Genomic DNA, 12,818 nt, shown 5'->3' with positions numbered 1-12,818 from the left:
TTAAAAACGACATATTGTATATTGCCTTTGAATCCATTTTAATTAAGTTTGACTACACAATATTGTGGTATTGCACGTACGAAAACGAATATATAAGTTGTAACTAACCATATGCACACATCAATCGGGCGACTAGTAGACTAAACTAATAAGTAGCTTTGTTAGCCAGTAGCCAGAACTATAATAGCCATGCGCATTGGTTCAGCCAGTCCCCGCTAGGAAGGTAGAACTGATTGATCCACTTGTCTGACGCCGCTTATGTATGGGTATTCGCAGTGGCGGCACACTTAAAAAATCTCCCGGCACAGTGGTTGAGAATTACTGCCTTAATGCATAGCATTATACATGTCTGCAAGGAGATGTGCTTTGCATTATGGGATACTAAGGCAAGCTATGTGAAGTCATTAGCTTCTTTACAAGTTGCCCCAGTCCTGAAAATAGTTCAGGTGCAAACTTGTTTGCTTACGTTGGGATAAAGGATTAAACCATTTTAGAAAGTATATAATTTCTAAAAAAATCAAAAAGTATATAATTTCTTGGTATCTTTAATTTATAATTACTGAACTTTATTTGCTGATCCACAAGTTACAAGAAAATGTTTTTATAATTTGTTGCAACTTTGTGTGTGTGTTTGTGTATGTGGCATATAATATAATATCAGTATGGCTTACTGTGACTTCCCTGTATTTTTGTTTTTCTAGTGTGGATATCATCTTATGTAAATGTGACTATGAGAGTAATTAAACATTAATTACCGAAATTCAAGCTTAATTACATAAAATTGTTTATTAATAAATTTTTTTCTTACTTTTAGTCTAACACATCCTCTTCTGGCACCTCGCATCATTTTTTCCTTGGACTAAGAAGAAAAATTATATAACATTCAAATGTATAATTTGAAATAAAGTAATATTTGAAAATGAAGCAATTTTTCAATGAATTAATTTCTTTTGAGACAATTATTTTGTTATTTTCAGAGAAATATTATTTACTGAAGTTAGGGCATATTTCTAAAGAACTCAAATTTCCAAAACAAATACATAATAACAGTGAATATCTACTTTTCCTTACAATTCTGTAAAATTCAGGAAACCTACACACACACACGTGTGTGAACTCCTTTTTCTTAAAAAGACTTTTATTAATAATGGTTTCTCTCCTAGGGAAATTGACAAATTTCTTTCCCCCAGTCACTCAACTACTTCTGAAGATCCCTCTTCCCCCAGAGCCTTCATCTCTTTGCCTTATATCAGCTCTTTCACCAAAACTAGCTAAAATTCTCAAGAAATTTAACTTCAGAACTCGCTTCACTACGTTCCCAAAACGTCACTCCATACTTAGTAAACCTAAAGAGAAACATCTTCCAACTCAGTTTCCAGGAGTCTACAAGATCTTATGTGATTGTGGAAAGCTATACTATGGCCAAACTGCTAAATCCATCCTTCTATGTTTGGAAGAATACCATAGAGATATTTCCTACAACAGGACTAGAGCCAGCGCTCTCTGTCTCTAGCCACTTTCTTTTCTCCATTAACTCAGATGAAGGCCGCCAACACATTGTGGACTGGACAACTTCTAATATCCATGTGTGCTATGATGAACTTGAAAGAAAGATTGTCGAGTCCAGAGAAATTGCGTTAGATTCTGCCCATATCAATAACTCCCTAAGTTTCAATCTTTCTGATGCACACATTGCCTCTGTTCAATACTGGTGCACTCATGATAGCACGTAGTCAACTTTTATTTGGAACTAAAGCTCGCATTACTATTTTCAAAATGTACTACTGTTTTTTTTTTGACTAGTACTGTTAATGCAATTTTTAAGTCTCTGTTATTTTTTGTATATTTCTTTGATTGTGATACCTGAAGAAGTTGATCCATTCAACGAAACTAGTAAACTAGTACTATCTTTTTAAATAAACCATGTCATCTCTTTATCTCTCAGTATCAGTCATTTAAAATAATTTAGAATATATGTGTGTGTGTATGTGTATGCATTTTTTAAGCCCTTTTTTTTTAATGCTTCTCTACATTTTATGAAATCAATTAGCACATACTCAACATAACAAGATGGGAAAGATGTAGCAGTTTTTCATGTGGTAGAAAAATAAATTATACTTTGCAATAAGTTATATTCATGTTTCAATCTTTTACCCAAAAAAAGTAAACAAAAGTTTGAGCAAGAAATATCTACTTGTTTTTAAAGAAACTTGTGCCATAGTTCTATGACACAAGTTTCTTTTATACACGAAAACACAATGCAAAAGTGTTATTTACTAAATATACTGCCGTGCTGTTGGCACACTCTCCCTCAATGAGTCTTTGGACTCCCTGGAGGTGTCGCATAATAATAATAATAATATATTTCAGTCTGAAATTAGCAGACCATCGTCAGTGGATAAAAAAACAGTTGTTACAAGGTACAATGCAAACAACTGATTTATTCAAAATAGACTGAACTGTGTGATGTTAAATCGCCAATAGCACTATGCTTTAACTGGAAGAAAAGGTTAATAACAGTGTAAAATGCACACATATATATATATATATATATATATAAAACATGCCAACAAAGGTTGGTCAATTGGTAGAGCCTCTGCTACTAATGGCTCGCAAAAAGTTAAGCAAGTTTAAGCATGGTTAGTAGTTGGACAGGGCCCACTCGTTCGATGTTGTTGCCACACTCTCCCTCGATGAGTCTTTGGACTCCCTGGAGGTGTCACATAATAATAATAATAATATAATATCATACTCAACAGATCACAAAAATGTATCTAGCTGGTTTCTTAAGACCTTATGTCTTTATAAAATACCATTCTTGGTTTTAATAGTGATTGGGGGGGGGGGAACTTTAACGATGTGTTTTCCCATATTTCTGATAAGGATAGGCAGTCATTCCGATTCAAGTTAGGGAGGTGAAGCATGACTTCAGCACTCTCCTTAAATAAGCTTTCAAATTTGTACCCGACATCTGTGTAGAATGTGTGTTTCAGACCAAAGAATGTTGTGGCCTGTCTCTATTCTGTGTTGAGCTAATCCAGATTTATCAGATTTTGTTTGTGGATGTATTGATTCCTTATTTGGGATGATGCAGACGCCACAGAAAAGTTAAAAACATATTCTGAAAAAACACAGAGGTTCTATAGTCTACCAAAGATCCATAAGAAAGACATTTGCTCTGTCCAATCATAGACTATATTGATTCACCTATGTATCACATAGACAAATATTTAGCAAACCTACTGAAATCACATATAGGGAAGTCCTGCTCTTTTTTAAAAAAAAACTCTTTGGATTTCTTCTTAGACAACTTAAAAAATGTCTCCATATACAACCTACTGATCTTATGGTGAGCTCCAATGTTGAATCCCTATTTACAAATGTATACCTCTCAAAGAGACTTTACAACTACTTTCTGAAATATTTCCACGTGATATAGTAAAAACTGTTCAAATTCATGATGCATAATGGATAAGTCGTTTGTCAAAACAAATTCTACAACCAAGTAGAAGGAACTGCCATGGGAAGTACACTCTCCCCTGCTTTAGCCAACTTTATTTAGAGCAATTAAAAGACATCCTTTTTTTCATCTATACATCATTATAAATCTTCAAAACACCAAGCCATATTTTCCATAAACAAGTAACAAAATGGTCCTCGTAATATGATTTAAATGTAATTATTTAAATTTGAACATGAATGATATGGCATTAATTTAAATATATGACAGACATTTTTATATAACTACAAATCAAAAAAAAGAGGTTATGAGTGAGCTGAGGATTTATTTTTCTATTTTATTAAATTTTATAATATTTTTTGTATTTTTATTCATTTTTTTTTACATTATCAAGAAACCCTGCTCTTAGAGACCAAATATGGAACTTTTTCAAGTTGCATCACCAAAATTTCCCCTATCGGGGAAATTTTGGTGCTGACGGAACCGAAAGCAGTCAAATATTTGCAGTAAATGCAGGCAAAAAGGATTATGCAAAATTTACAATAAAACTTGCATGTACGTGACAGCAGCACCACCAATTCCACTTAAAAAGGGATTGGGAACGTTCAGGCAGATATTCGAATGACTGACAAATGGTGCTCAATATGTGTGTTACCTTGCCTCAACGTGCTTTATTTGTTAAGTTGTTTTACCTTAAACAGTGCAATGCCGTAGCAGCTCTTCAGGAATTTAGAAGGCTTTAACCTGTGTACAGGTCCTATGTCAACTGTAGCACTGAGAGCTATGATTAAGAAGTTTGAAGAAACTGGATCACTAGGAGTTGGACCTGGCAGAGGACGGAAAGCAGTGCAAGAAGAGACAGCAAAAGACGTTGCTACTGCGGTATTCGACAACACAGGGACCAGTACTGGTCCAAGCACTCGTGCCATAGCGTGCAAACTTGATATGGCTTATGGTACAGTCTGGAAAATCTTATGGAAAATGCTTCATTTCTATCCATATAAGTTCAGTCATGTGCAAACACTAACTACCGCAGATTATGATAAGTGCATGACTTTCGCGCTAACATTTCTTGCCCGAATGGAGGTCGACAATGACTGGCCTTGGAGAATATTATGGGGTGATGAGGCTCATTTTTATCTGAATGGGTTGGTCAACACTCACAACTGCAGAATTTGGGCATCTGAACATCCCCAACCGATCCAGCAAGTACCACTGCATTCTCCAAAAGTAACCGTGTGGTGTGGCTTCACAGTCGATTTCATACTTTTAGGACCATACTATTTTGAGTGTATTACCCCTACAGGTCCTGTAACCTGCTCCATTACTGGAGAGATTTATCAACAAATGCTGGAAAATTTTGTCATTCCTGTATTGCAGCAAAGACAATGTTTGGACTCCATAATTTTTATGCAGGATAGAGCATGGCCACACATTGAACGTTCAGTACAGCACCTTTTACACCAGCATTTCACTGATGAGAGGGTTATCAGTCAGTTCTTTCCGACAGCATGGCTGCCTCAATCCCCGAACATCACTCCATGTGACTTTTGGCTGTGGGGATATTTGAAATCCATTGTGTATGTTGGTGGCGTTCCCAACTTGCATGTCTAGAAAGAAAACATAAAATGGGCTGTTATGAACATCCAATCCGACTCCTTACGCTCAGCTGTAGAGCATGTCGCACACCAGATGCAATTTGATGTATACAAGAAAGGTCAGCACATTGAAAATCGTGTATGTGGTCCAGGGGACCCTGATTCTGATGAATAAAACATTATTTCCTGCGAATTCAATCACTACATTAATTTCTGTGTATCTCACATGTTGTTTTAGTTTAATTATTATTATTCTTATTATCATTGTAACGTGCCACATATCCAGCTGGAGTGAGTGACGTGGCTGTTGCTTACACCGTTGAAATATTTATCTGCCTTTAATGTAATTATCTGCTTGTTTTTGGCTCTGCCAGCTCCAAAATTTCCCCTATCGGCAACTTTTGGTACTAAATCTTTTTTTTCACAGAAATCATCTCCCCATGCTTTCTAAAGTCTCAATATAAAATTTGGTCTCATTCCGTTTATTGGTTTTAGCTATGATGCCTCCAAAGAGGGAAAATTATTTTATGGCCACCGTGTATACACGAGTTGCCCCAGTACTTCAGGTGCAACTTTGTTTGCTTACACTTGAATAAAGGATTAAACCAAGTATATAATTTATTATATTTATTGGTATCTTTAATTTATTCCATTCCCACTGCAGGATTCAAACTCCACTAGCTTATCTGTTCTTATCTCTACCCTAAGCCTATTATAGGATCTAAAACTGTGCTTATCTATTCAGTCTTGGAGAGCAAATATGCTAACAACTTTGTCAACCAGGCAGGCATATTACATTATAGATATATATATATATATGTACAAATATAACTGATATAGAAGTACTATGTAATAAATAGTACTTGACATGCAAACTTGCATGCATGTCAAGGGGTAGCTTCTTTACATGCTCAGACATGAAAAGACCAAACATGGATTTTTTTTTTCCCCCAAGGCACTTCAGGTCTCTAAGAAGCAAGGTGATGGTCTCACACAAGCAACAAATGTCATCTGTCACCTAAAAACTTTCACAAATCTCCATGACATTATGGAATTTTAACCACAGCTCAGGTAGAGTGCAGACATCACCAACATGGCCAGCCAGGATAATCTAATGAAACATCAACAAAAACGCATACAATTATCAGAGTGTAGCATTAAATAACAGTCCATTAATATAAACAAAAACTAAACCTCCTACTGTACACCAGCATATAGGATGCTGAAATCAAATGAGCTTAATTCATATTTTAACTGATTTTTCATGTCTTTTCCAAGTCATTTTGTAAACAATAATAAAATAAAAAATAAAATAAATAAATAAAAATAACAAGTTCATAGCATCTTGCTGATTGGATACAAGGTTGGTTTCCCCGTACTTTATTCATTAAAGAAAATTAATGCCTTCTCCCCCACACACACTACATCCATATCACAAAACCTTACACTGTAAAATATATATATATATATATATATACAAATTTGTCACATCACAAAAGTTTTTTTAAATATTTTCTTTCAGCATTTTTTAAACAAATTCAAAAGCTGATGTATTAAAACAATGATTTATGACTTCAAAATATGTTGGTATTATCACATAATGGAACATTTTTTGGTCCTCTTCACAATATTATTTTGAGGAGATGAAAGAGCTCTCTCTCTCTTTTTTTTTTTTTTTTTTTTGTTAATCTCAGATTCAACGAAAATCATGATTCTGTTAAGTGAAAACTTGTGAAAAACTAAAGGAAAAATATAAAAAGAAATTCAAATCGTGACAAATCTGAGTCTTCGAAAACTTAGCATTAATAGGTGGTGTCAGAGTTATAAAAAAAAATATCCAGAAATTTGGCAAAAATATTCAATTACGTTGTCCTTTAAAGGGAGAAAAAAAAAAAGACATGAAAAGAGATAGTCACTGACACCCTTACTGACACACACCACGAACGGAGGGGGGGGAGGTAAAAATTCCCCTTTCTTACACATATGACATTACGTAAGCCTCACATCTGATGTTAGCAGAACACGTGAGTTCCATGTATGCGTATTACGGCCATCATTTGGACTATGTTACATTAACATTTTCTTAATAAGATTAGGTATACACACCGTGTAATATGACAAAAGACCTGCATTATCATCCAAAACGAACCACCTATACTGCCATCCTTTCATCACATTGGTCCACTTACTAAGGGGCCCTTCCATCACAGCCATCTTGTCAATTACTCCTAACATCTTAAAACAAATAACAACAAGAACGAACCAAAAAAAAAAAAAAAAACTGAGCAGCCAGCAATAGCCCACACACCAGCTGCTAACACATAAGACAATAATACTACAAACCCCGATTACAGGAGCAAAAAATTGAAATTTTGAACATCCTATGATATTAAAAATATGATGAAAAACTTTTATATATATATATAAACATTTTCTTCGTGTTTTAATCGCTAAGAGACTAGGTGGATTTCCTGAGTCCAACTTTTTTTTTTTTTCCAGAAACCGGTTAACAGATAAATTCGGACTTCGTAATTATAAGAGACTGGTTCGATCTGTTGTCAGGGTGCATAGACACAAAATCTCAAACCCTTAACTAAGAATATTATGCGTTTATCCTGCGAGTTATTTATATCATGGATTTTTCTCGGAAATCGAGAAGTTCAAAATCCAATTTCTTACTCTAGAAAAAAATGTAAGTATAATTAGTAGCATCCAAAATCGGCTAAATATGAGATGGCTCCAGATTTTTGAAAATGCCGTTATTAATTAGGAAAAGATAACTTTTCTGTTAGAAATATTTAAAATATAATAAAGTGGTGGATATTTACGGGTTCTCTTTCTCTCCCTCCTCCACTCACTCGGATTCATGAACAAGCTATTACGGATTCAATCAACTACTTTCGGTTTTGAATACAACACATGAATAAAGAAACATTTAGTACCAAAGTATAAAGGAAAGTAATGTGGTGTAATTAAGAATGGTAAATTTCTTATCAATCAGTTCGTGCAGCTGCCAATTAAAGCATCCAAGATAAACTGTGGCTTCATTAAAGAATGAAATGCTATGTGAAAAACAGCAACAAAAAAAAAAGTCAGATATATCACATAGATTGATGAAAAGGAACAGAACCACAGTGAAAAGTTATGTTCTTCACCCTTCATATATTAATGATATCACAGTTTGCGTCAGAAAAAGTACACAATGAAATCCATAGCACTGTTTCTAGAGAAGAAATGTACAAAAAATTAATTTCCAAACAAGGTTTATCTTCAACTGTCTTGGAGAAAAGATTAATGTGGTAAACAATGAATTTGAAAAAGCATTAAATTTAGTTCAGAAAGTCTTAAGCTCAAATCTGTTAAAACATGTTATTTACCAAAATATATCATTCCATGTCATATTGGTGACAGCGGCTGTTCTGTAGTGTATGAATACTTCTGGTTACAAGGAATGTCCAGAAAGACGAACAAAAAATGTTGTTTAGTTTCATTTTAACAGTTACTGATCCTTATGCTGCTGAAGTTCTAAGAAACTATAATAATAATAATAATAATTTAATTCTTTACCACATCATACTGACGGGTTGTATCAGAATAATGTGAGAAAATGAAAGTGCAAGAAATAGACTAGAGTGAAGTGAATATGTCAATTAGAGCCACAAAGAAAACTTTGGAAGAAAGAGAATGATTATGCAAACAAAGAATAACATCTCCAAATTCACCACAGTAATTGTCTGCGGTGTCCTCCCGAAATGATCCACAATACCCTGATCGCAATTCCAAGAAGTATGCGACATTTCCCTTATTCTGCCAATGATATGTGTTCGTTATGTTTAAAATACAATAAAATTCTCGCAAATGAATGGGGACAGAATTTCTGTAAATAGTCTTTGAGAGAATATTAATGTATATTTGTAACAGCAGGTATGCTGAAGAATACGCAAAATGATAAAAAAGATATTTAAGTGCACACTGAGTAGGCAGTTCAATCTTCACCGGTAGCCAATTAGATGTAGCTGGATCAAGACTATCATTTGTTACAAGCGGCAACTGATGAATAGACTGGCAAATAAGTGCTGCCACCTCGTGATCCTTAATGCTACTATGATATGTTATTGTCTGAAAATACTGTAGGATCTTCGAGCGATTTTCAAAAGTTTACAGAGAGAAAATAGGAGAGATTTCAGGTAGAAATAATCTACTTGCCCGCGTAAAACATAGATTAACTAGGAAACTATACGAATAAAGGCTTAGAAAAAGTTCAGCTAGTTGGCTACCAAACTAGTGCTTAAGTCCTTCTGAAAGGATCCAAGCTCCACTTCCACTGCGCTAAACAAGCTCTTATTTTATTATATTTATTAAAAAAAAACACTAGGCCACAGGGAAGGAACCGTTTTTCAATGAACAATCAAAAGTTCATTAAGCCGTACTATAATACCAACAACGACTTACCATACAATGAGCAAGGGGAAAAAATCATTTTATGTGAAATCCATGTGAAAAACTTGAATTATTTTAATGAAATACAATCAGACATAAATATTTATTCAAAAAAAAAGTGAACTAAAATTCCTTTACAAACGCCACTTCCACTGAGCCTGTGTAGCTCAATGGAAGAGCGTTTGAATTCCACGGCGCTTCACCGCACGAATGAAGACTTGGGTTCAAGTCTAGTCGCCGACTAGAGGAACTTTTTCTAAGCCTTTTTTCGACGTTCCCGAGTTAGCCGTTCTCTGGCATGGGCAAGCGGGTTTTATTTCCGGAAACGCGGATTTTCCGTCCCGTAACCTCAAGAATAGTTAGATTTCGAATCGACCGTCGAACCCACACTATTTTCAGACAATAAAAATATTGTGTTAGTGTTATGAATCACGAGATGGCTGCACCTGTTTTACCATCCCCTCACTGCGTGGCGATGAACTTGGTGATAAATTTGGGTCAGCTTCGCTGCCAGTAGAGATTAAACTGCCCACTCAGTCTCCAAAAATTAGATAGGGCTAAAACGGCCTCGCCTACCACCTATATGGGAATAAAAGTTAGCTGAATTTTTTTGAACTTTGTACCATACACACAGAACTTTTCAAACTTGTAGCATATTTAATACCTGTAGTAGACTAAACATTAAATTCTTTCTCATCTGTCAGTTGAGAGATTCCGTGCCCTGTGAGCAAATCTGTTTTTTTTTTTTGATTATCCAGAAACATTACAGACTTAAAAGGGAAACATTTTTATAAAAAAAAATAGTAATGAATAAATAAATCTGCGAATGCTTTTTAGTTTGCAAAGTGAGTCATTTTCCCATAGCTTTTGTACACTGGGTGAGAGCAAACTCCACCATTCACAGAGCAGGCTAAAGATAATCAGTTATTTTAACTACCATCTGGCAAAAAGAGTACGGAAAACAACTGCCACCATAGCATAACATAGTGTCCATTCTCTTGTCAATTTTTCTTCACAATACAAACCCGATTTCCGGAATCGAAGCCTCTTCGCAAAATTGGGAAGTTCTCTAAAAAAAAAGTAGAAACAGTTCCCCCCCATCTAGCAAGAAGTATAAAAATTATCAAAATTAGAACAATCTTTCTTCGAGGGGGGTGGGATAGAACAATGGTTGCAATACCATTTCCACAAACGCTAATCAGCCCTTATAAAATATGTTTTCCCAACTAAATTTTTTTAATAGAGAATGAAATTTAATTCATTTCAACCATGGCACCTCCATATTTTCACACAACAGTATATTGCATTTTAGATAGGGAACAAAATATCGCAGCACTTGTCTGCCTCTCTTGACTGGATGCAATTTAAAATGAGAGAGATACTTGCACTGACAATCTCTGATTGCATACGTTGGAGATTGAATTTTCCAAAACCTCAGAAAGTTAAACCTGAAACCTCCTTGGTAAAGGAGTTGAATCGACTATGAAATTTCTGACACAGGAGTGGAATAACCTGTATATCTCGCGAATTTAAAATATTATTGTTATTATTATTATTAAGAGAGACCTAAAGGGAGTTATGGACACATCAAAATAGGTCATATACTACAGGGATCAGCAATCATGCTTATTCTTAAATTCATTCACACTGCTTGCACATACCACATCCATTGACAATCCATTTCAATCACGAATCACTCCAAGAGAGAAAAAAACATAGCGCTCATCTGCTTTTTAGCGGTATTCATTATCAAAAGATGCCCTCGCATCCTTACACCACTCTACATAAAATGAAAAATTCCACCACCTGTAATATTGTATGATGATTTCTGAAGTTTGCAAATCTGAATCATATCATCCCCTCTTTCTTCTGTTTGCTAGTGTCCGCAGTCTATGAATTCTCTATCTCTCATCATAATCAGTATTCCACAATCCTGGTATAATTTTTACAATCTCCTTAGTACTCTCTCCACCATATCGTAATTACAACAGAAACTAGGAGACAAGACGGGTGCACAATAGTTTAAGTGAAGTCTTCTCAAGGCCTTCACAAGAGTTCACTGCGATGTCTTAGCATGAGGCAAAATAACATTCCTATTTACATGTTTCAGCATAGAAATCGTCTTTTGAGTTGTATTTGAAAAATTTGCTACATGTCCCCTTAACCTTGCTATGTACTAACACCCCAGTTTCCCTCGTGTGATCAATTTATTCAAGTAAAATCCCACCAATATTATAGGATATTAGATATAGCATCATGCCAAAGTGCATAACTTTATATTTACTGACATTGAACTGATATCCATTTTCCCATGCCCATAATTCCAGCCTACTTATATCATTTGTAATCAGTAATGTAAATCACGCATTCCTGATTACACTATCTTTGCATCATTCAGCAAATAGCTGTATGTGGCCTTTCAAATCCTTCCTAATATCATTAAAGTTTAGATTGAATAACAGTGGACCAAGGACTGATCCTTCTGGGACACCACTATTGACCTTAATTCTTGTAGAATTATTTTCCCCCATGTACCACTTTTTGATAAGTTAGTCGGACATTCTCTTAACCACGCTAATAGTTTATAATCCAATCCAACATTGTCCAATTTATGCAAGTCTTTCATACTGTATTTTCACAAAAGTCATAGCAAAATCAGAAGTTATCATTGTGTATATTCTATCCCCTCGTGTAGTTCAATGGTAACATTATTATACAATGTGAGCAAGTTGCTAAGACATGACCTACTCATAATGAACCCCTTACTGTTCATCGCAAAGTAGAGTCACTGTCAACCCATTTTTGAATCTTAGGTCTCATACCAGCTATTATTTTTTCAAGACTTCTAATACAAAACTAATACAAAACGTAAGGTGTAGGGCGTCCCTCTTATACAAATCTAATCTTCCCTCAAACTCACTCCACACATCCAAAAATTAGCATCCATTCCTTCTACACCGCCTGCAGATTGAATTGTTTGCCATCAGAATTATATTCTTACTATTTTCACTTTCTCACTCATCACTCTAGTTTGTTCCAACAATTCTTTCATGTCCCTCTCGTACTGAACTTATCATTAGTTATGTTGTTAGTATCTACTACAATTACGATCTTGTTTGCTTTTCTTTTCTGTTTTTGAATTGTATGTGCGGACGATTTTAATTGTTGCTCCTGGAAAACTTGACGTTATAACCTGTTCATCAACACCATGTGTTATGATAGAGTCGTCATAGGAAATAGAATCCTTTTAACAAACATCCTTACTTACCTGATTTTTGTTAGCCTCGTACCAGTTATCAGTTCTTGATAACTGGTTTGAG

At 35.0% G+C, this 12,818-nt stretch overlaps 1 protein-coding gene across 3 annotated transcripts in view; it reads right to left on the bottom strand.

Annotated features, from left to right (window-relative positions):
• Window positions 1–7,267, bottom strand: part of LOC150101175 (oxysterol-binding protein-related protein 9) — a 613,809-nt gene extending 606,542 nt beyond the window's left edge. For all 3 annotated transcript variants that reach the window (XM_090402198.1, XM_090402199.1, XM_090402200.1), the window contains exons 1-2: window positions 7,165–7,267; window positions 809–859 (exon numbers count right to left, since the gene is read on the bottom strand). In XM_090402198.1, the coding sequence (XP_090258324.1) occupies window positions 809–859; window positions 7,165–7,263 (150 nt within the window). In that variant the 5' untranslated portion in view covers window positions 7,264–7,267. The remainder of the gene's footprint in view (window positions 1–808; window positions 860–7,164) is intronic.
• Window positions 7,268–12,818: the final 5,551 nt, after the last annotated feature.

This window comes from Typopeltis vanoorti, chromosome 12 (assembly GCF_054136105.1).
Source record: "Typopeltis vanoorti isolate ZY-2024b chromosome 12, IOZ_Tvanoo_1.0, whole genome shotgun sequence".
NCBI lineage: Eukaryota > Metazoa > Arthropoda > Arachnida > Uropygi > Thelyphonidae > Typopeltis > Typopeltis vanoorti.
Note: the sequence above shows the minus strand (reverse complement) of the source record. Positions and strands in the feature narration are given on the sequence as shown.